General features: G+C 39.0%; 1 protein-coding gene across 1 annotated transcript in view; it reads right to left on the bottom strand.

The window, feature by feature from the left end:
- Positions 1-25,435, bottom strand: part of MYO16 (myosin XVI) — a 2,679,924-nt gene that overhangs the window by 1,239,198 nt on the left and 1,415,291 nt on the right. The window contains exon 15 of the mRNA XM_044071347.1: positions 24,007-24,124. Within this exon, the coding sequence (XP_043927282.1) occupies positions 24,007-24,124 (118 nt within the window). The remainder of the gene's footprint in view (positions 1-24,006; positions 24,125-25,435) is intronic.

Here is a 25,435-nt window from a genome sequence, read left to right as displayed (position 1 = left end):
GTGCACCAGTATCAGAAGAACAGTTCAAATGAGCAGGCACAGTAAGCCTTTAACCAGAAATTCCCAGCTCTGAAGGGTAGAATCTAGCATCTCCTCCCACAAGATTGCAGACCACAAACCTTCTTAATGTAAAATAACTGGCCTGGAGCCCAAGTGCTTAAACCAGAACTAATACACTTTTAGAATAACAGACACTAAGCCTTCAAACAACAATTCCCAACTTAGAAGGATGTAAGCTACCTGTCCTGCCACAACAGTGCAGACCACAAATCTACTTAAAGTAGCACAACTGGTCTGAAGCCCAAGTGCAATAACCAAAAGACTTAGAATAACAGTTACAATTTAATCAGGCTACAACCAAGCAGTAATAAATGCAGCAGAATTAAAAAAAATGAGTACTTTTAAGAAAAGGCAAAAGCAAAGTAAGGTAATAAAGAAAGAAGAAACATAAATACAGTAAAAGCAGATGAAGTGCAAATTGTTTTTTTTTTATATAACAATAGAAAACAAACAAACAGATTTCAACAAATTACCCAATTAACAGGTAAAAAACCTCAGAACTGAGCCCTGTTCCAGCAGTCTTCAATCAGACATGTTCAGGGCCTAAGAGGTTATGCCTACTCAAATGTTTTCTCTGTATTAGGCAGGATGAGCTAATGAGACTAGACTAGGATAGAGCTGGGATAGGGCTGAACAGATGGGAATGGTAGGAGTGTCTGAAATCAAAATATGATCTCATTGTACTCGGCTGAGTGAGCAAATGAGATGGGCCCAGGAGGAGTGTTCAAACACACATTTACAGGAGGGGAGGTCATTTCCGAAGCCACCAAGATAAATACCACAAAAACAACAGGGATGGTGGGTGGGAAAAACTAACTACAGACAGAGAGAGAACAAAGAGAGAGAGAGAGAGAGAAAGAGAGCTTACAATTTTCAGTAAACAAATATATAAGCAGATAAATGCAGTACTATTTTTAACACAATATTCAATGAAACTATACACAGAAAAAATAAAAATCAGTACTATCTTATAAAACTGCAAGTTTGTACTTATCTCAGCTTGTAATAAAGTTGATGTAGGATATGCAAAAGCTAACCAAACAGCTCAAGTATGCAACTATTCAGCAGAAATAATTTCAGAGATAAGGGACTAAGACTTTAAGGCACAAAGAATCCCTCTAGGCTAAGACTTCTACACCAAATAACAATGAAGTGAGAAAAATAAACTAACTGCATACACAGAGAGAGAGAGAGCTCACAATTATAGTAAACAAATAAATAAGCAGATAAATGCAGTACTATTTTAACACAATATTCAATAAAACAATAAACAGAAAAAATAAAATTCAGTACTATCTTATAACACTGCAAGTTTGTACTTATCTCAGCTTGTAATAAAGTTGATGTAGGGTATGCAAAAGCTAACCAAACAGCTCAAGTATGCAACTATTCAGCAGAAATATTTCAGAGATAAGGGACTAAGACTTTAAGGCACAGAGAATCCCTGTAGGCTATGACTTCTACACTGAATAACAATGAAGTGAGAAGAATAAACTAACTGCAGACAGAGAGTGAACAGAGAGGCAGCTCACAATTTTCAGTAAACAAATAAATAAGCAGATAAATGCAGTACTATTTTAACACAATATTCCATACAACACAAAACAGAAAAAATAAAATTCAGTACTATCTTATAAGTAGGGTATGCAAAGACTAACCAAACAGCTCAAGTATGCAATTATTCAGCAGAAATAATTTCAGAGATAAGGGACTAAGACTTTAAGGCACAGAAAATCCCTCTAGGCTAAGGCTTCTAAACCCAACAACAACGAAGCGAGAAGAATAAACTAACTGCATACAGAGAGAGAGCTCACAATTTTCAGTAAACAAATAAATAAGCAGATAAATGCAGTACTATTTTTAACACAATATTCAATAAAACAATAAACATAAAAAATCAAATTCAGTACTATCTTATAACACTGCAAGTATGTACTTATCTCAGCTTGTAATAAACTTGATGTAGGGTATGCAAAAGCTAACCAAACAGCTCAAGTATGCAACTATTCAGCAGAAATATTTCAGAGATAAGGGACTAAGACTTTAAGGCTCAGAGAATCCCTCTCGGCTAAGACTTCTACACCGAATAACAATGAAATGAGAAAAATAAATTAACTGCAGACAGAGAGAGAACAGAGAGAGAGCTCACAATTTTCAGTAAACAAATAAACATATAAATGCAGTACTATTTTAACACAATATTCAATGAAACAATAAACAGAAAAAATAAAATTCAGTACTATCTTATAACACTGCAAGTATGTACTTATCTCAGCTTGTAATAAACTTGATGTAGGGTATGCAAAAGCTAACCAAACAGCTTAAGTATGCAACTATTCACCAGAAATAATTTCAGAGATAAGGGGCTAAGACTTTAAGGCACAGAGAATCCCTACAGGCTAAGACTTCTACACCGAATAACAATGAAGTGAGAAGAATAAACAGCACTGGTGTGGTGTACTGGCTCACCTTCAGTTCTGCACAGTAGTGGGCATGGCTCCGGTGATTGGCGTGAAAACTTGCATATGAAATGAGGCATGACTGAAATGCCATTCATATTGGGCAGTGACATCATGCATACAATTAATGTGGTGAATGTAACACAATTGTTCTGTAACAATATCACTATCACTACCAGTACATGACTCCATCGCCACCACTAAGTACCCTTGGGGCTTCACAGTTTAGGATCTATGGTTATAAATCAGGAAACTCATAATAGATCTCTGTTTAGGTTTATATTACTTCTCGCAGTCGTAACTTCTGTAGACTACGTAAAGCTTAATCTTTACATTGAGGGTTGTGTTATATTGATAATCATAACTAATCATGTTTTGATCTAACACACATAGATTAAAATCCCTCTCATTCTGTTTTAAGTTGTCAAGTGGTTCATGTCAGCTGTTTAGCTTCAATGTAGCTCTTTTAGTTAAAGGAATTCTGCATTTAATACATTTTCTGTAGAAGCAGTTTTAACTGCTAATTTAAGCTTTTTATTTCATGGGCATTGGCAGGATGTGGAAAACAGTGGCAAAAATACACTGTTTTGAGAGGACCCTGAAATACAATCAGAAATAATTAAGTGCAAGTATTTTCATAACCTATTAGCCAAGTAAAGGCTGGACAGTTAAGCATTTGTTGAAATGCGCAGGTATTTCTGTACTGGTTATGAAAGTGAGACGTGCTCTTCTTTTGACATTGTTTTAACATTACTTATCCATGGTTGTAGGACCTGCTGGTTCTGTTGTTGTTGTGTGTGAGTTAGTGTGGGTGGGTTCGGGGTGCTGTCACACAGGATTTCAAAAGCAACACTGTCACTGTAGCGAGAAGTCTGAATTTGGCACAGATTATGGAAAACTTTAATATATTGGATAAAAAAGCAGGTGCCAGTGTGCATAATGAAGCTGAACAGAATAAATTTTCATAAATATTTATTCATGACAGATGAATATTAAATACTTCCAACTGACGTGCAACAACGGGGAGGGTTTTGGCTGGTGCTTGCTACTGCGTATCTGGTAAGCCAGTACACTACACTATTTCCAAATAAACTTACTTCAGACAGAGAGAGAACAGAGAGAGAGCTCACAATTTTCAGTAAACAAATAAATAAGCAGATAAATGCAGTACTACTTTAACACAATATTCAATGAAACAATGAACAGAAAAAATAAAATTCAGTACTATTTTATAACACTGCATGTTTGCACTTATCTCAGCTTGTAATAAAGTTGATGCAGGGTATGCAAAAGCTAACCAAACAGCTCAAGTATGCAACTATTCAGCAGAAATAATTTCAGAGTTAAGGGACTAAGACTTTAAGGTAAAGAGAATCCCTCTAGGCTAAGACTTCTACACCGAGTAACTATGAAGTGAGAAGAATAAACTAACTGCAGGCAGAGAGAGTGCTCACAAATTTCACTAAACAAAAAAATAAGCAAATAAATACAGCACTATTTTAACATAATATTCAATGAAACAATAAAAATAAAAAAGAAAATTCAGTACCATCTTATAACACTACAAGTTTATACTTAGCTTGTAATAAAGTTGATGTAGGGTATGCAAAAGCTAACCAAACAGCTCAGGTATGCAACTATTCAGCAGAAATAATTTCAGAGATATGGGACTAAGACTTTAAGGCACAGAGAATCCCTCTAGGCTAAGACTTCTGCTCCGAATAACAATGAAGTGAGAGAACAGACAGAGAGCTCACAATTTTCAGTAAACAAATAAATAAGCAGATAAATGCAGTACTATTTTTAACACAATATTCAATTAAACAATAAACAGAAAAAATAAAATTCAGTACTATCTTATAACACTGCAAGTTTGTATTTATCTCAGCTTGTAATAAAGTTGATGTAGGGTATGCAAAAGCTAACCACACAGCTCAAGTATGCAACTATTCAGCAGAAATAATTTCAGAGATAAAGGTCTAAGAGTTTAAGACACAGAGAATCCCTCTATGCTAAGTCTTTTACACCGAATAACAATGAAGTGAGAAGAATAAACGGCGAGAGTGTAGTGTACTGGCTCACCTTCAGTTTTGCGCAGGAGCTGGCGTGGCTCCGATGATTGACGTAAAAAGTTGCATATGAAATGAGGCATGATTGACATGCCACTCATATTAGGTAGTAACATCATGCATACATCTAATGTGATGAATGTAACACAATTGTACTGTAAAAATATCACTATCACTACCAGTACACCGCATGACTCTATCACTGCCACTAATTACCCTTGGGGCTTCACAATTTTGGATTCCATTGTTATAAATCAGGAAACTCATAATGGCTCTCGTGTTATATTCATAATCATAGCTAATCATGTTTTGATCTAACACACCTAGATTTAAATCCCTCTCATTCCGTTTTAAGCTATCAAATGGTTCATATCGGCTGTATAGCTTCAATGTAGCTCTTCAAGTTAAAGGAAGTCTGCATTTAATACGTTTTCTGTAGAAGCAGTTTTAACTGCTGACTTAAGCTTTTCATTTCATGGGCATTGGCAGGATGTGGAAAAACAGCGACAAAAATGCACTGTTTTGACAGCACCCTGAAATACAATTAGAAATAATTAAGTGTAAGTATTTCCATAACCTAAGAGCCAAGTAAAGGCCGGACCATTAAGCATTTGTTGAAATGCGCAGGTATTTCTGTATTGGTTACAAAAGTGAGACGTGCTCTTCTTTTGACATTGTTTTAACATTATTTATCCATGGTCGTAGGACCTGCTGGTTCTATTATTGTTGTGTGTGTGTGTGTGTGTGTGTGTGAGTGTGTGTGTGTGTGTGTGTGTGTGTGTGTGTGTGTGTGTGTGTGTGTGTGTGTGTGTGTGTGTGTGTGTGTGTGTGTGTGTGTGTGTGTTGGTGTGTGTCGGGAGTTGTCACACAGGATTTCAAAAGCAACACTGTCACTGTAGCGAGAAGCCTGAATTCGGAAACAATTATGGAAAACTTTAATATACTGGATAAAAAAGCAGGTGCCAGTGTGCATAATGCATTTGAACAGAATAAATATTAATTCACGCTGGATGAATATTGAATACTTCCAACTGATGTCTCACTTGTTCTGAGAGACTGATCTGCAAATATACAGAGCTGAGTATATTTTTTTGTTTTTTAGAGTTTGTACTGTTAGTTGTTGCTTAGATCTCTGTTGAAACTGTTTTGTCCAACCCACCCTCCTGATTTTTGGTTTGTAGTTTAAATTTGGTGGCTTTTGCAGTTGCCCGCCCCACTGTAGATTTTATCAGGGGCACTCCCCCAGTCCCATCTCTTTATCGCATTCTACGTAATGAACTCTCTCTGCACTTGCTTTTAGTCCTTTTTTAATTTAATTGCATTTTTAAACTGTGTTTGGTCTAATATTGCTACATACTTAAGTGTGCTTGCTTGCACTGTATGTGAATTGTTTTTATTAATGTTTTAGCTACTTTTCTGTGAAAAAAAAAACTGTAAGCCTGTTTCCTACCTTTCCTGTAACTAGTGTTCCAGATACAGATTTGCTGTATCCGGGACTGTATGTAAGCTTCTGAGCCCCCCAAGCCTTTCTGTGTTGGAGGGAAGCCTTCTAGCGTATCAGTGGGAGTAGTAAGCACTAGGTAACCTGTCTACCACATAAAGAGTGGTTCTGGCCCAGAAATTGTAGTTATTGGCCGTTTGGGCAATCTCTTCCATCTCTCTCAACTTTTTGATTTGAAATCCTGCATTTGCACTTGTTTCTGTCCTGCAACTTGTCTAGTGCAGATACAGATTCTTAGTTTTAACACTTAAATTTGCTTATTCATGCCCAGCACTTGTTCAGAACTTGTAAGCACTAAATAAGCTACTAATTAGTATAGAACTCAATATTCCTCATTACATAGAGGAAAACAGTTTTTGTACTTACTTTTCTCACTTGCTTAGAGAAAAACAGCTCTTGTACTCACTTTCCTCACTTATCTAGAGGAAAATAGTTTTTTATTCAGGCATGTCCAAGGGTCAGCTCCCAGTGTTCTCTCCTGTCTATCTGATGAATCTAGGCATCTTGAGGCAATGTAGAAATTGACTCATGTACACAGACAACCCTCTCCTCCTACCACCAACACTACAACCTGTGAGAGATGCACTTATCTAGCCAAACTGGAGGTAAAACTCTCTTCAACCAAGACTGAACTTGACAGTCATGAGGAGAAGGCAAACATTTGCACCACACCACACTTATCACATAGTCTTACTAAATCTACACCACCAAAATTCACACATAGTAACACAAAAACATTCATGGAGGCTCTCAATAATAATCTGTCTAAGCAACAGAGACCTCTAAAGCAGAAACGCAAACAACCTCCATCCCCCAACACAACCCAAATGACACATAGCCCACAGATTCAGTGTGCCACTCAACCACAGCCAAGAAGGCAAAACAACATACCCAACACACTAGTCATAGGTGACTCTATAGTCAGGCCCACTGATGTCCCACTCACCAGGCTAAACAAGGAGAAGGTTACTGTCAGCTGCCTGTCAGGTGCCAGGATCCGCCACATAACCCACGCCCTCAAGTCACTCCACAACAAGTACAAATATGACTCTGTCATTTTCCATGATGGTGTGAATGACCTGAGACATACTTCCCTGGACTACATGAAAAGAGACATGGAAGAGCTCTCCAATCTTGTAGCCCAGGCAGGTATGACCCTAGCCCTGAGTAGTATCCTGCCATCACCCAGAATGATACCACAGTACAAGGACAAAATGATTGACTTCAAAAATTGGCTAAGCTTCTGGTGTCATTTTAAGGGGATCCAGTATCTGTCTGCTTGGGATAACATGGTCGACAGACCACGATGCTTTGCCACAGATGGCCTGCACCTATCACCCCTGGGATTCCAGATACTGGCTAAGGCTCTTGCTGCCCCTATAGTGCCTTTTTTAGGCAAGGTTCAAATAACAAATTCACCACCATAACAGGAACAGGCAAGCAAAAACTGAGGGTAATGCTACTCAACGCTAGAAGTCTAAATCTCAAAATGCACTCACTCGAGGCACTCCTTAAAATGGACAGCATCGATATCTGTGTAGTGACTGAGACCTGGTTGAAGGCTCCAGAGAGCACCCCTGCACTACCAGGCTATAACTCATACCACACGTTTCGGTCATGTAACCTGGACCGAAACACCAAAGGCGGAGCTGTGTCCATATTCATTAAGGATATCCACACCTCCAGGCTAGTTGCTCAGCATAATGCATCCAAGGTTATCCAAGTGCAACTAACTCTGGGCAAAACTGCAATCCAAATTGTAGCTTGCTACAGATCCCCCACCATGCCCCAGGATTCCCACTCCTCTTTTCTTGATGTACTGGAAAATATTAGGGTTCAACCAAACACCCTAATAATGGGTGACTTCAACTACCCCACCATTAACTGGGAAAACTACTTGTGTACCAACTCCTTAGCTCAACGCTTTCTGGAATTCATAAACCCCAATGCCCTGGATCAACTTATCAACACCCCCACCAGGGGCAACAATGTCCTAGACCTAGTCATTACCAACATGAGTGACCGGTGTTCCACACCTGAAGTCAACTCCTCGTTAGTCCGATCCGACCACAAGCTAATAACCCTTGATAGCCACATCCTACCCCCACCCCCATTAAGGAAACCACAGTAAAAAATGTCTCCAAAGCCAACTTCATGCTTCTTAAGACAGAAGTGGTGAACTTCCTGACATCCATGCAGATGGACAATATAGTTACAACTGCTGAATCCTACACATAATATAAGCACTTACACGAGTGCATGGATCGTGCTATCCCAAACAGAACCATGATGCTATCCTCCAAAAAAAGGAAGCCAATCTGGTGGTCCCCTGCCATAAACAAACTGTACAACAGAAGGAAGAAACTGTTGCAAAAGAGAGTAAGATCCCATGAGTAGAGGAGTTCCCTGGTCAGCCTCAGCAAGAAGCTGAGATCTCTGATAAGATCCTCCAAAGCTAGCTACGAAAACAAAATCACCACTAATTCCAAGGACAACCACAAAGCATTCTATAGCTATGTCAAGAATCTCTATGGCAACACCCACATCTGCTCTGAGTTACAGCACAAAGGTAAGAAAATTACAGAACCAACTGATATTGCCAACATCCTGGTAGATAGTTTCAGTGCTAACTTTAACCCCCTCCCACCCCCCCCCTAAAGGGCCCATATCTATACAGGAAGAATGCAGAGTCCCTGTAATCACAACTACGCAAGTAAAAGCTGCACTCTCCAAAGCCAAAAACACAGCATCCATGGGACCGGACAACATCCCAGGCTGCGTTTTACATGAACTTCAGAACAAACTGGCTCCCCACTTAAGCACAATGTTCAATAATAGCCTTGTATCAGGCTTTGTGCCCATTGAATGGTGCACAGCAACAGTTATCCCACTCCACAAGGGGGGAGCCACCACTGATCCCAGGAACTATCGACCTATTAGCCTGACAAGACTGATCTGCAAGGCCATGGAACGTATCATCATGGAACTCATAAATAAAGATATTGGTAACCTCCTAACTCTGGATCCCACCCAGTTCGGGTTTGTGAAATGCAGATCATGCCTTGTGAAGCTGATTGACTTCTTTGAGGCAGTCACCAAAGCCGTAGATGAGGTGGTTCACACAGCCTATCTTGACTTCGCCAAGGCATTCGACACCATCCCCCTTTCTGGAATTATAGCTAAACTCACTAAACTAGGTATAAATCCTTACATCACAAGATGGGTTGCCAACTGGCTCACTGACAGAATCCACACTGTAAAAGTTGCAGACTCCAAATCTGACCTCAAAGCAGTGACAAGTGGAGTACCACAGGGTTCCGTCCTGGGACCTCTCCTGTTTGGTATCTACTTCTCTGAAGTACAGGCTAACAGAGAAGGCCTCTGGCTAATGAATTTCGCAGATGACTGCAAACTAGGAGCCATAGTCAAGTCCCCAAATGATGTGGACATCATACAGAAGGGCCTCACTGAGACAGATGACTGGTGTCAGAGCCATGGCCTCAAGCTCAATGCCAAAAACTGCAGTGTCATCCCCTTTGGTAAAAACTCTGTACCCATGAACTACAACATAGGCAGCAATCTACTTAACACCAAATGCGTGATAAGAGACCTTGGGACCCAGGTGGACAGTAGTCTCTCCTTTGATAGTCACTTTGCCACAGTAGTCAGGATGTCCTTCTATGTGGCACACCACATCATAAAAGGGTTCTCATCCAGGAAAAAAGACGTCATTGTTCCCCTCTACTCGACACTCATTAGACCCATTATAGAGTACAACGCCCCTTTTGGAATGTACCTCAAAAAACATCTGCAGCAGCTGGAAAGGCCACAGAAGTACCTCACAAAGAGGATTACTGGCCTCAAACAAATGCCCTACACTGACCACCTCAAAAAACTCCAGCTTTACTCCGTAGCATATCGCCTACTCCGAGGTGATCTCTACCTAACATATAAAGCTATGTCAAACCCAGAGCTGTTGGACATGCTACACTGAAAGAAATTCCAATCCCTCCAAGCTACATGCTCTAGGGACCTAAACCATGTCACCATAATAAACAGGACATGCTGGAGGGATAGATTCCTGTCCCACAGACTTCCTATACTCTGGAACAGGCTACCCATCTATGTCAAGCAAAGTTCCTTATTAGCACTCTTCAAGAAAAATCTTGATGAGTGGATGGGAAATAGAAAATACACCCCGGGGATCAGTTCTGTGTCTCTGCTTGACAGTGGCACAGGAAAATAACTTTCTTGGGTGGCGTAAGCCAGGGAACCTTGTTGGCTAGGCTTATGTAGGCCCTTGGGCCGACAACCTAGTACCTATCTATGAACCTATGTACAACAATGGGGGAGGTATTTGGGCAGTGATTGCTACTGCGCATCTGGTAAGCCAGTAGACTACATTATTCTCCGAATAAACTAACTGCAGACAGTGAGAGAACAGAGAGAGAGCTCACAATTTTCAGTAAACAAATAAATAATCAGATAAATGCAATACTATTTTTAACACAATCTTCAATGAAACAATAAGCAGAAAAAATTAAATTCAGTACTATCTTATAACACTGCAGGTTTGTACTTACCTCAGCTTGTAATAAAGTTGATATAGGGTATGTAAAAGCTAACCAAACATCTAAAGTATGCAACTATTCAGCAGAAATAATTTCCGACATAAGGGACAAAAACTTTAAGGCACAGAGACTCCCTCTAGGCTAAGACATCTACAACAAATAACAATGTTTTGATCTAACACACCTAGATTTAAATCCCTCTCATTCCGTTTTAAGCCGTCAAGTGGTTCTTTTCAGCTGTATAGCTTCAATGTAGCTCTTCTAGTTAAAGGAAGTTTGTATTTAATATGTTTTCTGTAGAAGCAGTTTTAACTGCTGATTTAAGCTTTTTATTTCATGGGCATTGGCAGGATGTGGAAAAACAGTGGCAAAAATACACTGTTTTGAGAGCACCCTGAAATACAATCAGAAATAATTAAGTGCAAGTATTTTCATAACCTAAGAGCCAAGTAAAGGCTGGACCATTAAGCATTTGTTGAAATGCTCAGGTATTAGTGTATTGGTTACGAAAGTGAGACGTGCTCTTCTTTTGACATTGTTTTAATATTACTGATCCATGGTCGTAGGACCTGCTGGTTCTGTTGTTGTGTGTGTGTGGGTGCTGTTGTGGGTGGGTGTCAGGGTGCTGTCACAAAGGATTTCAAAAGCAACACTGTCACTGTAGTGAGAAGTCTGAATTTGGCACGGATTATAGAAAACTTTATTATATTGAATAAAAAAACAAGTGCCAGTGTGCATAATGCATCTGAACAGAATAAATATGTATTCACGCCGGATGAATATTGAATACTTCCAACTGAGGAACAACAACGGGGGAGGATTTTGGGCAGTGCTTGCTACTGCACATCTTGTAAGCCAGTGCACTACGCTATCTTTGAATAAACTAACTGCAGACAGAGAGAAAACAGAGAGAATGCAATTTTCTGTAAACAAATAAGCAGATAAATGCAGTACTATTTTTAACACAATATTTAATGAAAAAATAAACAGAAAAAAATTCAGTACCCTCTTATTACACTGCAAGTTTGTACTTAGCTTGTAATAAAGTTGATGTAGGGTATGTAAACGGTAACTAAACAGCTCAAGTATTCAACTATTCAGCAGAAATTATTTCACAGATATGGGACTGAGACTTTAAGGCACAGAGAATCCCTCGAGGCTAAGACTTCTACACCAAATAACAATGAATTGAGAAGAATAAACTAACTGCATACAGAGAGAGAACAGAGAGAGCTCACAATTATAGTAAACAAATAAATAAGCAGATAAATGCAGTACTATTTTTAACACAATATTCAATGAAACAGTACACAGAAAAAAAAAATCAGTACTATAACACTGCAGGTTTGTACTTATCACAGCTTGTAATAAAGTTGATGTAGGGTATGCAAAAGCTAACCAAACAGATCAAGTATGCAACTATTCAGCAGAAATAATTTCAGAGAGAAGGGACTAAGACTTTAAGGTACAAGGAATCCCTCTGGGGTAAGATTTCTGCATTGAATAACAATGAAGTGAGAAGAATAAATGGCGATGGTGTAGTGTACTGGCTCACCTTCAATTCTGCACAGGAGTGGGGGTGGCTCCGGTGATTGGCGTGAAAAGTTGCATATGAAATGAGGCATGATTGACATTCCATTCATATTAGGCAGTGACATCATGCATACAATTAAGGTGGCGAATGTAAGACAATTGTACTGTAAAAATATCACTATCACTAACAGGATACGACACTATCGCCGCCACTAAGTACCCTTGGGGCTTCAAAGTTTTGGACTCCATGGTTAAAATCAGGAAACTCATAATGAATCTCGGTTTAGGTTTATATTACTTCTCGCAGACGTAACTTCTGTAGACTACGTAAAGCTTAATCTTTACATTGGGGTGTGTGTTATATTCATAATCATAACTAATCATGTTTTGATCTAACACACCTAGATTTAAATCCCTCTCATTCCATTTTAAGCCATCAAGTGTTTCTTATCAGCTGTATAGGTTCAATGTAGCTCTTCTAGTTAAAGGAAGTTCATAGGTTCATAGGTAGGTACTAGGCTATTGGCCCTGGGGCCTATATAAGCCCAGCCAAAAAGGTACCCTGGCTTTTGCCACCCAAGAAAATTATTTTCCTGTGCCACTGTCGAGCAGAGCCACAGAGGTGATCCCAGGGGTGAATTTCCTATTTCCCATCCAATCATCAAGATTTTCCTTGAAGAGTGCTAATGAGGTGCTTTGTTTGATATAGATAGGCAGTTTATTCCAGAGTATGGGAAGTCTCTGGGACAGGAATCTATCTCTCTGGCATGTTCTGTTTATTGTGGTGACAAGGTTTAGGTCCCTAGACCATGTAGCTTGTAGGGATTGGGATTTCTTTAAGTGGAGCATGTCCAACAGCTCTGGGTTTGACATAGCTTTGTATGTTAGGCAGAGATCACCTCTTTGTAGGCTATATGTGATGGAGTAAAGCTGCAGTTTTTTGAGACGGTCAGCGTAGGGCATCTGTTTGAGGCCAGTAATCCTCAAGTATTTCTGCGGACTTTCCAGTTGCTGCAGATGTCTTGTGAGGTACAAACCAAAAGGGGCATTGTACTCTATAATGTGTCTAATGAGTGATGAGTAGAGGGGAACAATGACCTCTTTTTTTCTGGAGGAGAAACCTTGTGTGATGAAGTGTGCCACGTAGAAGGATTTCCTGACTACTGTGGCGATGTGATTATCAAAGGAGAGACTACTGTCCATCTGTGTCCCAACGTCTCTTATCACACTTTCAGTGTTAAGTATACTACCGCCTATGTTGTAGTTCATGGGTACAGAGTTATTACCAAAGGGGATGACAATGCACTTTTTGGCAGTGAGCTTGAGGCCATGGCTTTGACACCGGCATCTGTCTCAGTGAGGCCCTTTTGTAGGATGTCCACATCGTTAGGAGTTTCAATTATGGCTCCTAGTTTGCAGTCATCTGCGAACTTCATTAGCCAAAAACCTTCTGTGTTAGCCTGTACTTCAGAGAAGTAGATACCAAACAGGAGAGGACCCAGGACTGAACCCTGTGGTACTCCACTTGTCACTGGTCTGAAGTCGGATTTGGAGTCTGCTACTTTCACAGTGTGGGTTCTGTCAGTGAGCCAGTTGGCAACCCATCTTGTGACATAGGGATTTATACCTAGTTTAGTGAGTTTATCTATAATTCCAGAGTGGGAGATGGTGTCGAAAGCTTTGGCGAGATCTAGATAGGCTGTGTGAACCACCTTACCCTCATCTATGGCTTTGGTGATCGCTTCAAAGAAGTCTATCCAGTTTAGTAGACATGATCTGCCTTTTACAAACCTGAACTGGGTGGGGTCCAGAGTTTGGAGATTACCAGTGTCATTGTTTATAAGTTCCATGATGATATGTTCCATAGCCTTGCAGACCAGGCTCGTCAGGCTAATGGGGTGGTATTCCCGGGGTCCGTGCTGGCTCCCTCTTTTTGGAGTGGGATGACTGTCGCTGTGTGCCATTTAGTGGGCAAAAAGCCTGAGGTAAGGCTATGATTGAACATGGTACTTAGGTGGGGTGCCAGTTCGTTTTGTAGTTCGTGTTGAACGCAGCCTGGCATGTTGTCAGGTCCCATGGATGCTGTGTTCTTGGCTTTGGAAAGTGTGTTTTTTACCTGTGCAGCCGTGATTACAGGAAATTTGCATTCTTCTGGTATAGAGATGGGCCCTTTAGGGGGTGAGAGGGGGGTAAAGTTATCACTGAACCTATCTGCCAGGATATTGGCAATATCAGTTGGTTCTGTATATTTAGTGCCATTGTGCTGTAACTCAGAGCAGATTTGAGTGTTACCACTGAGATTCTTGACATTGCTATAGAATGCTTTGTGGTGTCTTTAGAATCACTGGCGATTTTGTTTTCATATCTAGCTTTGGAGGATTTTATGAGGGAAATCAGCTTCTTACTGAGGCTGACCAGGGAGTACCTCCAATCATGAGATTTCACTCTTTTTTTGCAACAGTTTCTTTTTTCTGTTGTAGAGTTTGTTATGGCAGGGGACCACCAGATTGTCTTCCTTTTTTTGGAGGATAGCATCTTAGTTCTGTTAGGGATTGCACAATCCATGCACTCATGTAAGTGCTTATAAAGTGCATTTGTGTAGGATTCAGCAGTTGTACCTCTATTGTCCATCTGCATGGGTGTGGTGAAGTTTGCTACTTCTGTCTTAAGAAGCATGAAGTTGGCTTTGGAGAAATATTTTAAGGTGGTTTCCCTAATGGGGGTGTGGGGGCAGGATTTGAATGTCTAGGGTGATTAGCTTGTGGTCAGATCTGACCAACGAGGAACTGACCTCGGGTGTGGAACACCAGTTGCCCATGTTGGTAATGACCAGGTCTAGGATATTAATGCCCCTGGTGGGTGTGTGGATAAGTTGATCCAAGGCGTTGGAATTTATGAATTCCAGAAAATGTTGAGCAAAAGAGTTAGTACATGAGTAATTTTCCCAGTTAATGGTGTGGTAGTTGAAATCACCCATTATTAGGGTGTTAAGTTGTACCCTAATATTTTCCAGTGTATCAAGAAAAGAGGAGTGGGAGTGCTGGGGCATGGTGGGAGATCTGTAGCAAGCTACAATTTGTATTGTGGTCTTGCCCAGAGTTAGTTGCACTTGGATAATCTCGGATGCATTATGCTGAGCAACTAGCCTGGAGGTGTGGATATCCTTAATGAATATGGACACGCCTCTGCCTTTAGTGTTTCGGTCCAGGTTAGGTGGCCGAAAGATGTGGTATGAATTATAGCCTGGTAATGCAGGGGTGCTCTCTGGAGCCTTGAACCAGGTCTCTGTCACTGCACAGATGTCAATGTTCTCCATTTTAAGGATTGCCACAAGTGAGTGCATTTTGAGATTTAGACTTCTAGCATTGAGTAACATTACCCTCAGATTTTTCTTGCTTGTACCTGTTACGGTTCAAGAAGGTTGACTCTTCTTCTATTATGGCAAAGTGTCAAGAAGGTTTTACAAGTCTTGAACACTGGCTTCTGTTCACCAGACTACTCTTCAATACTTCCTAATCTAAAACAATGTGTTTTCACATGAAGAAATAGAGAAAAAAAATTATCCTGTTTTATGGCTTCTTTCTTCTTTAACAAAAAGTAGACACGATAAAATACTGAAGGTATTTCATATTTCTGCCAACAAACTCATCAGTGCCTGACTGCAGACCCATATTTTCACAACTTGCATCATATCATCAAGGGGTGACAGTTTGAAGAAGAGATAAGCAATGATTATTTTTGCAGTAGGGTTGAGCTTTGCAAACATTTAATGCAGGGGCTTTGCTCCTTAATTTCAATTACTGAATGTACACATTTGGAGGATGGAGTTTTCCTTTAACTCCAAGATATTGCACCTTGAAGTTAGTATATTTAGTTATTAAAGGTATTGTGACAGAACCCCAATCTGAGTGAATAGTTGACACAAACCCAAAACACTTTCTATAAATTACAGTGGGTATCTGTGATGTGTGCACTAAGCTGGGAGGTAGGACAGCACAGACACATAGGAAGCAGGGATATTTTCAGTTTGGTGGTTCACCAGTTATAAATCACTACTACAAATTATGCAGGGGTAGTTCATGATAGTATTCTACAATATGACACTTGTACCACGAACTCTATGGAAAAGACTTGTCAAATGTTAAAATATCTGTAAAGGGATGTATTCCTTTCATTGAGGAAACATTATTTGCATCCCTTATTTTTAGACAGGAAACATTTCTTGTTTTATCACTAATACTAGATGTTGTAATTGTCCTTCAACCATGAAGTTAAGGTAGCATATCTAAAGTCATGGGGTTGTGGATGGCTCACTACCTGCAAATAAAAGCCATTTCTAATTATAGTAAAAGTTTTTTTTTAATAAACTGCCACAAATCCATTTATATAAGGATAAGAACTATCTGACTCCTGTGACAAAAATCATGTTAGTTATCAAATAATTAGTGTTTGCAAATCAGCTGAACATATTTACTTTTTGTTGGATGGGTTAGCTCTACTAGATATAACCTATTTTCAGAGAAATATTGAGGAGGCAGTCATACTGACTCGGAGAATGCTCAGAACACAAGAGAATTTTTTTAAGAAAGAAAATTAGTAATATTGAAAGTTGCAAAATGGAAGAAAAATGGAACATGATATAATAAAGGCAGTGAAGTCTTGTTTTTGTGTGGGAAGCATATTTGATGACTGTCTAATATTGGCATGTGAATGATGTCACAAAAAGAAAATAATGCTTGTGTGATTATGTGCGGTACTGCCAGCTATGCCAGGAGAAGTAAGGCAGTGGATATATAACATATGCCAGCACAGCTAGCTGGAATTTTGTAAATAATTATATGTTATTGTATAGTAAGGTGATTTGTACAGATGCTTGTGCTGAAAAATGTATTTGTAAAGTTGCTTGTGTTAACAATATACCAAAAGTGTGCCCTGCTGGACAGAAAAGAAATATACATGCATTATCGGAACTGTTTAAATGTATATGTTTTAACAGAGGATACTAGAGGGGAACAAGTTAATCTCAAACTCAGAAAATTGTTTGAAATTAAAATTACCTGGCTTAAGCCATAAAGATTGTAGCTTACAGTTCTCACTGCAGCCAGAGACAAAAAGTCTCTACTAGGAAGCTTCCTGCATTGTCATTGGGGTGAACTAATTGCTACTCTGGAAAGTTAGAGGTTTGAAATAGTTTTTTGACTTCCAGGAGCTGCAACAGATCTTAGCAAGGCAGAATGTGTGTGTGTGTGTGTGTGTGTGTGTGTGTGTGTGTGTGTGTGTGTGTGTGTGTGTGTGTGTGTGTGTGTGTGTGTGTGTGTGTTGTTGACACATATGTGCTAAATCCTGACAGCTTCTAGCCAAGGGGGGAAGCATGGGAATCAGACACCATATGACCAGATGTATGTGATGTTATTCTGCAATCCATCACTAAAATAATGTTTAATACTAAGTGAGACTGAAGTCTCAGAGCACTCTGTTTTTGTAACCTGACAAAGTAGGATCTCTCACCTACTGCATCTTACCTTGCTTTAGTAAGTAGCCAGGGAATAATAATTCTTTAGATTAGTCAATAAAATATAATGAGATTAGTTAAGTATTGTTTTTCTGTAACTGTGTAAACCTGTCCACCCGTGTTATTTGTAATATTTCTTGTGATTGAAACTCTGGTGTTTATTGTAAATAGATATTTAGTATTTTCATGTTCTTTTATTATTTATTATTAAATATATTTAAACTTTTCATTATGGCTGGTCCTATAGAGAATATTTTAATCTCTGAGAATACTTATATATATATTTGGTGACAGCTCTGGTTGCTCCTGAAAGCCTTGCTGTTAGTCAAACTACCATTTTTAGTAATACTAATTTCATTCAGTATAATTGGGTACCCTTGCAAGAGCCTTAGAGTAGCTTGGCTTTGGAATGTCTGGTGGAAGTGTAACTACCTTATAGTCTGGGCAGAAGGGGGCATGGCTAGTAAATCTGTCCCAGCCTTTTCCAGATGTGTGTGTGTGTGTGTGTGTGTGTGTGTGTGTGTGTGTGTGTGTGTGTGTGTGTGTGTGTGTGACAACCAAATCTCAAAGTGTGTGTGTCAGCCACTTGAAGCAGCAACACGAAGCACAGATTTCACAGAGAGGGTTGTGGAGGACTTGGCTTGGACATTCAGCTGAGGACTCAACCCTACAGCTGTGCCAGTGGAAAGTCTTATTGGGGATCTGGACAGAGCGGGAAACCCAGGCCCCAGACTGAGTGTGTTCTCTGTGTGCTCTTAAGGGAAATTGTGCATGATGCAGGGAGCAGCACCTGGAAATACTAGCTATATCCAATTTTGTTCCAAGTGAACGTCCCTCTCCAGTGCCAGTGGTGAGGATTCAGGCTCTTTGATTACTTGCTCAGATTTGGGACATCATAGCTTGTTACAGGAGAAAGAGTTGGGGTGATGCAGTTCTAAGAAAAACTGTATGAATGTACAGAAGGAAAAGAAGAAATGCATAAAAGTCTAAATATGTAAGCAGGAATAGTAAATGACTGTGCAGACATGGTAAAGAATAAAGAGTCCTACTCTTTTTGATACCTTCTGTATGATTTTTTACATCTATGTAAACTACCACTATCTGAGGCACTCAGTCAGGTGGCGCCTTGTTTTCATCTCTCATCTGAAGGTCAGTACCTTAAAGAAACAGCAGCACTGACAATTAAGCAGCAGTACTAAAAAATGAATCCAACCTGAGTGAGAATATAACCTACAGCTTTCTGTTCTTTGGAATTCAAAGGCTAGTGAGTTACCTGCTGAGCCATTGAAATCAAAATCTAAAATGACCATTCCTCATTAAAAGGAGCATGGAAATATAAAAAAAGAATATATCCTTTAGACAGACATAATTTTATTCTGACAGTTTAAATTAATAATTGCATTTTATTTTGTCAAGGTTATAGACACTTTCATTTTATTTTCTTCTTCTTGCCTTCCTTTGATTACCATTTCCCAAACCTACTAGGACAATGTAATAAAGGTCAAAAACATACACAATTTTCCAGTATTAAAAAAAATGGCCAGATGAATCCTCGCCTACTGAGCCCCTGGGCCCCATTCCACTGTGTGCATATATCTTCCAACAGCTTCAAATGGCTACTCACTGAAATCTAGGTTTTAGATATCCATGTCACCTAGGTCTGTTGAGGTTGAAAATATCCTATACAGATTGATCAGATTTCTTTAACATTATTTTGATGTTGTATAATGTGTTTATATTGAATTTGTTAAGTAGGTAAGAGGAAAAACTTGACAGACTCCTTCTGGCTATGGCCTATGCCAGAGGTAATGGAGTTACATACAATCGTAAATAACAGAAAGATATAGCATTATAAGAATAGAACAATATTGATATGCAATTATAAAGGAGCGATGACAGATAACCAACATACAAAGATAAAATAAAAGAAAAACTCCTGCAGATAAAATAAACAGTATTTACAAGCAAGAAGTATTTATACATTATTTACTCAGAGCAAAATCACAAGAGATGCGATTATGATAGTCTGAGAACATTGTGTTTAAGAGTGAAATAAAACTGACAATTAAATAGCTGCTGGTGATGTCTCAATGTTAGCCAGTGTCCCTAAAGCAGAAATATGAGGTGACATTGGATAGATAACAATGAAGTGAGTTTTTGAAAGCAGACTGTTGACTGATATTTTTTATGTTTGTGTGAACATTATGTTCCAGACTGAAGGACTGGTTCTACAAAAGGCCCTTTCAACTATATCCTTTGCAAAATGAATGCACCTTCTCCATGATATCTAAGGGAAAAGTTATCAGTTCAGTATTTATAATTTGCTGCTAGGGAGAAAGCAATAATTCTGATCAAATAGTTGTAAGACTGCTGAAGAACAAGAGGAACAGCATGTACTGACATAGGTAGACACTACGTTCATCACAATCCCTTTTTGTGTAGAGTATTCCTATGTACACGATTAGCATTTCATTAGCATTCCAGGTCCATAGTTACACTTAAATATAGAAATGTTGCTGGTTATTCCGCTGCTCAGGCCACCCCTGCAACTGGTGTACCTCCCCAATTTAAGTTGAGGACCAAATTAAAAAAAAAAAAAAAAAAAAATCATGGTGTTTCATTGCAAATGCAGTATCAGCATTCAGATAGACTGAACACTGATCGTATTCTGCAAATCTGTCAATCACACCCCATAACATTTTATGTCCAGGGCAAGTGCACGCTTAAGCCCCACCCTAACTACACATCTGCTTAAATACTTTACGAACCCTGTAATGGTCATTCCTGTTCTTTTTCCACTCTAGTCACAGATTTCAGATCATATTCTACAAATAATAGGGGTAGAAGGCTTGTCTTATAAATGAAGCAAAGCCATCCATTATAAGACATTCACGTACTATACCAGCTCCCTGACAAAAATGGGTGGAGCCCAGATCATGGCCCAGATGACCTGTGTTTGGTTAGTGGCCTGTACACCAAAGGGACTGTCTAGTAAGGGAGAAGTGTGATGGGAATCTGTTTCCCCACCCTTCCTGGAGGGTGGGATGGAAGTTTGCTTCAATGGCATGGCTCCAAACATGGTACCACCAGTGGGTAAAAACCGGATGAGAACCATTCACTTACAAAGTGAAAGGGCTGCTGAGGATTAGCACCAAAATGATCAGGTGAAATGTCCACGATGCATCCCTTAGTACCCGACCACTTGGATGCTTCCTCTGCTTTGCATGCATGAGATTAGTGTATAAAGTAAAGTTGCCTGATGTCTGGCTATGAGTCAGACATGTTGCAATCAGCTCTCACCTGTACAGAAATGACTCAGCACTACTAAACTAATTGGCCAGATAGTCATTAGGCGTAGGGGCAAATTATGAAAAAATATATAATTCTGCCATGAACTAATATCTTTAATTGTCTGGCACCAAAGACTGTTCAGATTTTACTGGCTGCATTTATCCTTCCTAAGTTGATTTTGTATGTATAGAGTATTTAGTCTAAAACATTTCTGCTGTACCATGTGTCTTAGCCCATAAGTCTCTTGGTTATTTCTCATTACAATACAATATTAGGAAAGCACTGCCTAAGATTAGTCAGCTCCATGTCCCCAATGTGTTTTAATACACAGTAGATTAGAAAATGAAAAAAACAATACTGTACACAAAGGAAGTGAGAAGATCATTAAATCTTAATCTCCTGCATAACTCTCAACCTCTGAGAGCAAGAAATCTGGACAAAACCATAAGTAAAAGTGAAACAAAGGCGCAAAAATAGGGACAATTTTTAAATATTGCTCTTACAAACTTAGAACATTGATAGAATAACAGGTTTTGCATTAGCATGAATTTTCTGAAGGAGATGAAATCCAAAACTCAAATGTCTGTCATTATTTTCCAACTTCAGTGTTCAATGATTTGCCACTAATTTGCCAGAAAACCACAGTTTTATGAAAAATGGACCAAAAATATGAGGCAAAAATCTGTACAGTTGAGAGGTATGCCCCTTAGTTGTACTACACCAAGTACTTAGGGTAAGCACTTTCATCTGTTAAACAGTGCGTAACTAATAAGGATCATCTTCAGCTGGTGTACCGCAGTAGGTGGGCTTGACAGTAGCATATAGTACTGCAACACATTTGTCAATAGCTATATAAATACAGTTTTGTATATTGCATTAGCAAAGTGCATTAATTAAAATGCAAATATTACTTTGTTTCCATTTGACATTAAGAGTTAAATAGGTAACTAAACTCTAGTTAGGTTTTAATCACTACTCATAAAGAATCAGATGAAACTTGCCAGCAGATTGGTGAGTTAATATCATTTTGGTCAATTCATATTGATGGTATGAGAATAAGAAGGTGCAATGTGAAACCTTCCTGGTTAGATGGACATTTAATGCATAAATATGCCAGTGTCTGTGGGACTTAGCATGTACAGCTATACCATCTCTGCAAGCGTGTGTGTGTGTGTGTGTGTGTGTGTGTGTGTGTGTGTGTGTGTGTATGTACATGTGAATGCATATGCATGTGTGCATGGGTGTGTGTGTGTGTGTGTGTGTGTGTGTGTGTGTGTGTGTGTGTGTGTGTGTGTGTGTGTGTGTGTGTGTGTGCGTGTGTGCGTGTGTGTGGTGTGTGTGCGTGTGTGTGTGTGTGTGTGTGTGTATGTCTTTTACGTAATTTTACGTGTACTACTTTTTATTTATGAGTACGCATAATGGCATCACAAGGTTGAACTTAAGTATGTAACAAAATATGATCTCAAAGTATTTTGTATGGCAAATGTATGCACAATACTGTATTTATGTGTGTTGTAGGATTTCATCACATCATCAAGTGTAGTTTTTATTCACTATATATCAATATTTTCAAACTTTGGGAGATATATAACATGTCCAAGTATACAAACCATTTTATTTTGTTTTTTTGTATTTTGTTCATTCCACAAAGACCCTCTCCTGATGGCTTTTCTACCTGCATGCAAGCAGAAAATCTGTTCCTCAGGAGCAGAGTTAAGCATTCTCTGGCTATATTAATCAATCCTTTCCCCAGGAATGAGAGTTGGTTGGTAGGGAGTGAGTAAGCTTAGGGGTCTTGTGAGGTGACCTACCCTCTCTTAGTGGAGCACCACCCCCTGCCTCTAAGCAGCATCTCAAGCTCTGCTGCTCGCTGCTGACAGGAGCATTATGCCTCTGCATGATGAATCCTTGTCTGCATGCATGTGCACAATGGCAAAACATGCGCCCTCTGCCCATGTTCCTTGGGCATAACTCCTAGTGCTCCTACTAGGGTCACCCAAGTGAAAAAGGCAGTGCCCCTTCTCTCGACCTTTTGGATGGTTGAGACAGCAGCAGACACCTATTTGACTTCTCTTCTCTCTGGTCAACTCCTAGAGGCACCTGAGACACTAGCTAACTTCAGATCACCTATGGCATAGTCACAACTTTATCTCTTTACAGTACAAAGATAGCTATATGTGCTATATTTAAGCTGTATGATCCTGAATACGTCCACCATCATACGTTAAAATAATATTAGTAAAAACCTTATCATTTTTTGAATTAAACATACACATACATAATATGATGCATGCATGCAGACACACACACTGTATTTCTACAGAAAAATCATTCATGGTCATTTCTGTACATGTAGGTACGTTTACTCTGCTCGGTATTGAACAATTCAGTATAGCTCAGAATTGGTTATAGATAATGGCCTACATGGGAGGTTAGGTTAGCCCTGCAAGACTGAGCGTTAATATCAACATTTTACATTCACTTTCTAAGTTCTTTGACTTCCTTGTAATAGTTATAGATTGGATGAAGCCTTTGTAAATAAGTGTTACTGTATAATCTAAAGTATTGATGCATGGGTGTAGCCAGGTACTCTTTGTACTCTGAGTAAATGTTTTTTTGAGCATGATAGTAAGTTGCCTTTTTTAAGGTCATATTATGTCTACAAGTGTCTAAATGAATGCATTTAACAACAGGTACAATATCGCTAATCTAAAAACAATATTTTTAATAGTTTCAAGGGGAACAGCTGAAAATGTTACTTACATTTGTTACATGCTGCGGGGAAGAAGTTTGTGAGATGTATCCATTTTAAGTAATAGATGACCAGGGGGAGATTGCACTAAGAGTTTGTGAGTACAAAATGAAATTTGCTTGCTACACTCCTGTAATGAAGTACAAAATGTATTCTGTAACTGGAATAAGAAAAACAAATGTGCCGGTTTGAGAACCTTTATACTGTGTTGCCATCTTGTGGTTTGTTAGTGACAGTGCAGAACAAGCACAGACTCACCTGCAGTCAGAACCTTCTTCTTTTCACAGAAGTACAACTCAAAATACTTAATAAAGCGACTAGACAGATCATTCCTGCACGTTTTAGCATGTCCAAAAGCTTCAAGGATGCAATTTACCTAGAAGCAAGACAACAAAAGTAAACGTAATGTTCATGGATTCAACTGCTTTTATGCTACTCAAAATCAAAAAGTGTTGCGAAGAGGATGACTTTTAAGGAAATTACTTTAAAAATGGGCAGGTGAAAGGTATAAACACTAAAAGAAACGTTATACAAGGCTTGAAAAGCACTCGGTGATAATTCCATCATTACACAAACATGTAGATAGATAGATAGATAGATAGATAGATAGATAGATAGATAGATGGATAGATAGATAGATAGATAGATAGATAGATAGATAGATAGATAGATAGATAGATAGATGGATAGTATTTGAGTCATACTGGTAGAAACCCACTTTCTCTAGACCCTTCTGGATCCACAGAACTTACACACTGTCTTCAGTATAGTTAGCTCCTACTCACACATACCCTAATATATAGACCTGACAAGTGCCCAGCTCTAAAAAGCCTGATACAATGTTATCATCCTTACAGAACTCTCTGCTGGACAGACAAACTCTTACTCACCATCATTAAACCCAGTAATACAACAGGAGTTTCAATTTACTCCAGCTGTGTATTCAACCTGTGGAATGGCCTCCTATCTACTGTCAAACAACCTGAACCATAAAGCTTTCAAAGCCAAGCTAAAAGAACATCCTCCCCTCTTGGGTATGTAACAATGCTTCTCCTGGGTAATTATCATGTACCTCTCTTTTAACCCTGCTTTCCTCCTTCCTAATCTCTTGGATCTCTTATCTCATCCCACCAAACATTTCCCAATCCCATCTTTCCTACTTCCCTAACTGACTGAAAAACTACACTCTAGGCTCAATCTATACTTTCTCTCGCTCTCAGTATGCAATAAGTACTTATCTCTTTCCTAAAATATATGACTAATATCACAGTTCAAATATTTGCACACTATCAACGGCGAGCCTTTTGTAAACAATTGCCATAGAATGGGACAAGTATACTATACCTAAACTATTTCATTGTACTTGTCTAATGCCTCTCTATTAATGTTTGACTGTATAAGCTAAACTAATAGCTGCAATGTGTTTCTATGTTTTTTCTGTATGTAATACAGTAAACTCTCTCTTATCTGGCATCTCTTTAATCTGCCTCCTCTTTAACCGGCCATCAGCTTTCTGCTGTAGTCCTAGCAAAATACAACAGAGAAAAACAACACTTCTGCCTCCTCTGGGCTAAATAAGGACAGTTTTAGACTTCATATTCATTAGAAAAATGCATAACAACACAAATTCTGTTATTCCAGCTGATTTGTAATCTATAAATGCTATTTTGTATGCATTTTTTGATTA

This window comes from Protopterus annectens, chromosome 5.part0 (genome assembly GCF_019279795.1).
Source record: "Protopterus annectens isolate FY-2018-M chromosome 5.part0, PAN1.0, whole genome shotgun sequence".
In the NCBI taxonomy this organism is placed as follows: Eukaryota; Metazoa; Chordata; order Ceratodontiformes; family Protopteridae; genus Protopterus; species Protopterus annectens.
The sequence above is the reverse complement of the archived record's forward strand: the minus strand, read 5'-3'. Positions and strand labels throughout refer to the sequence as shown.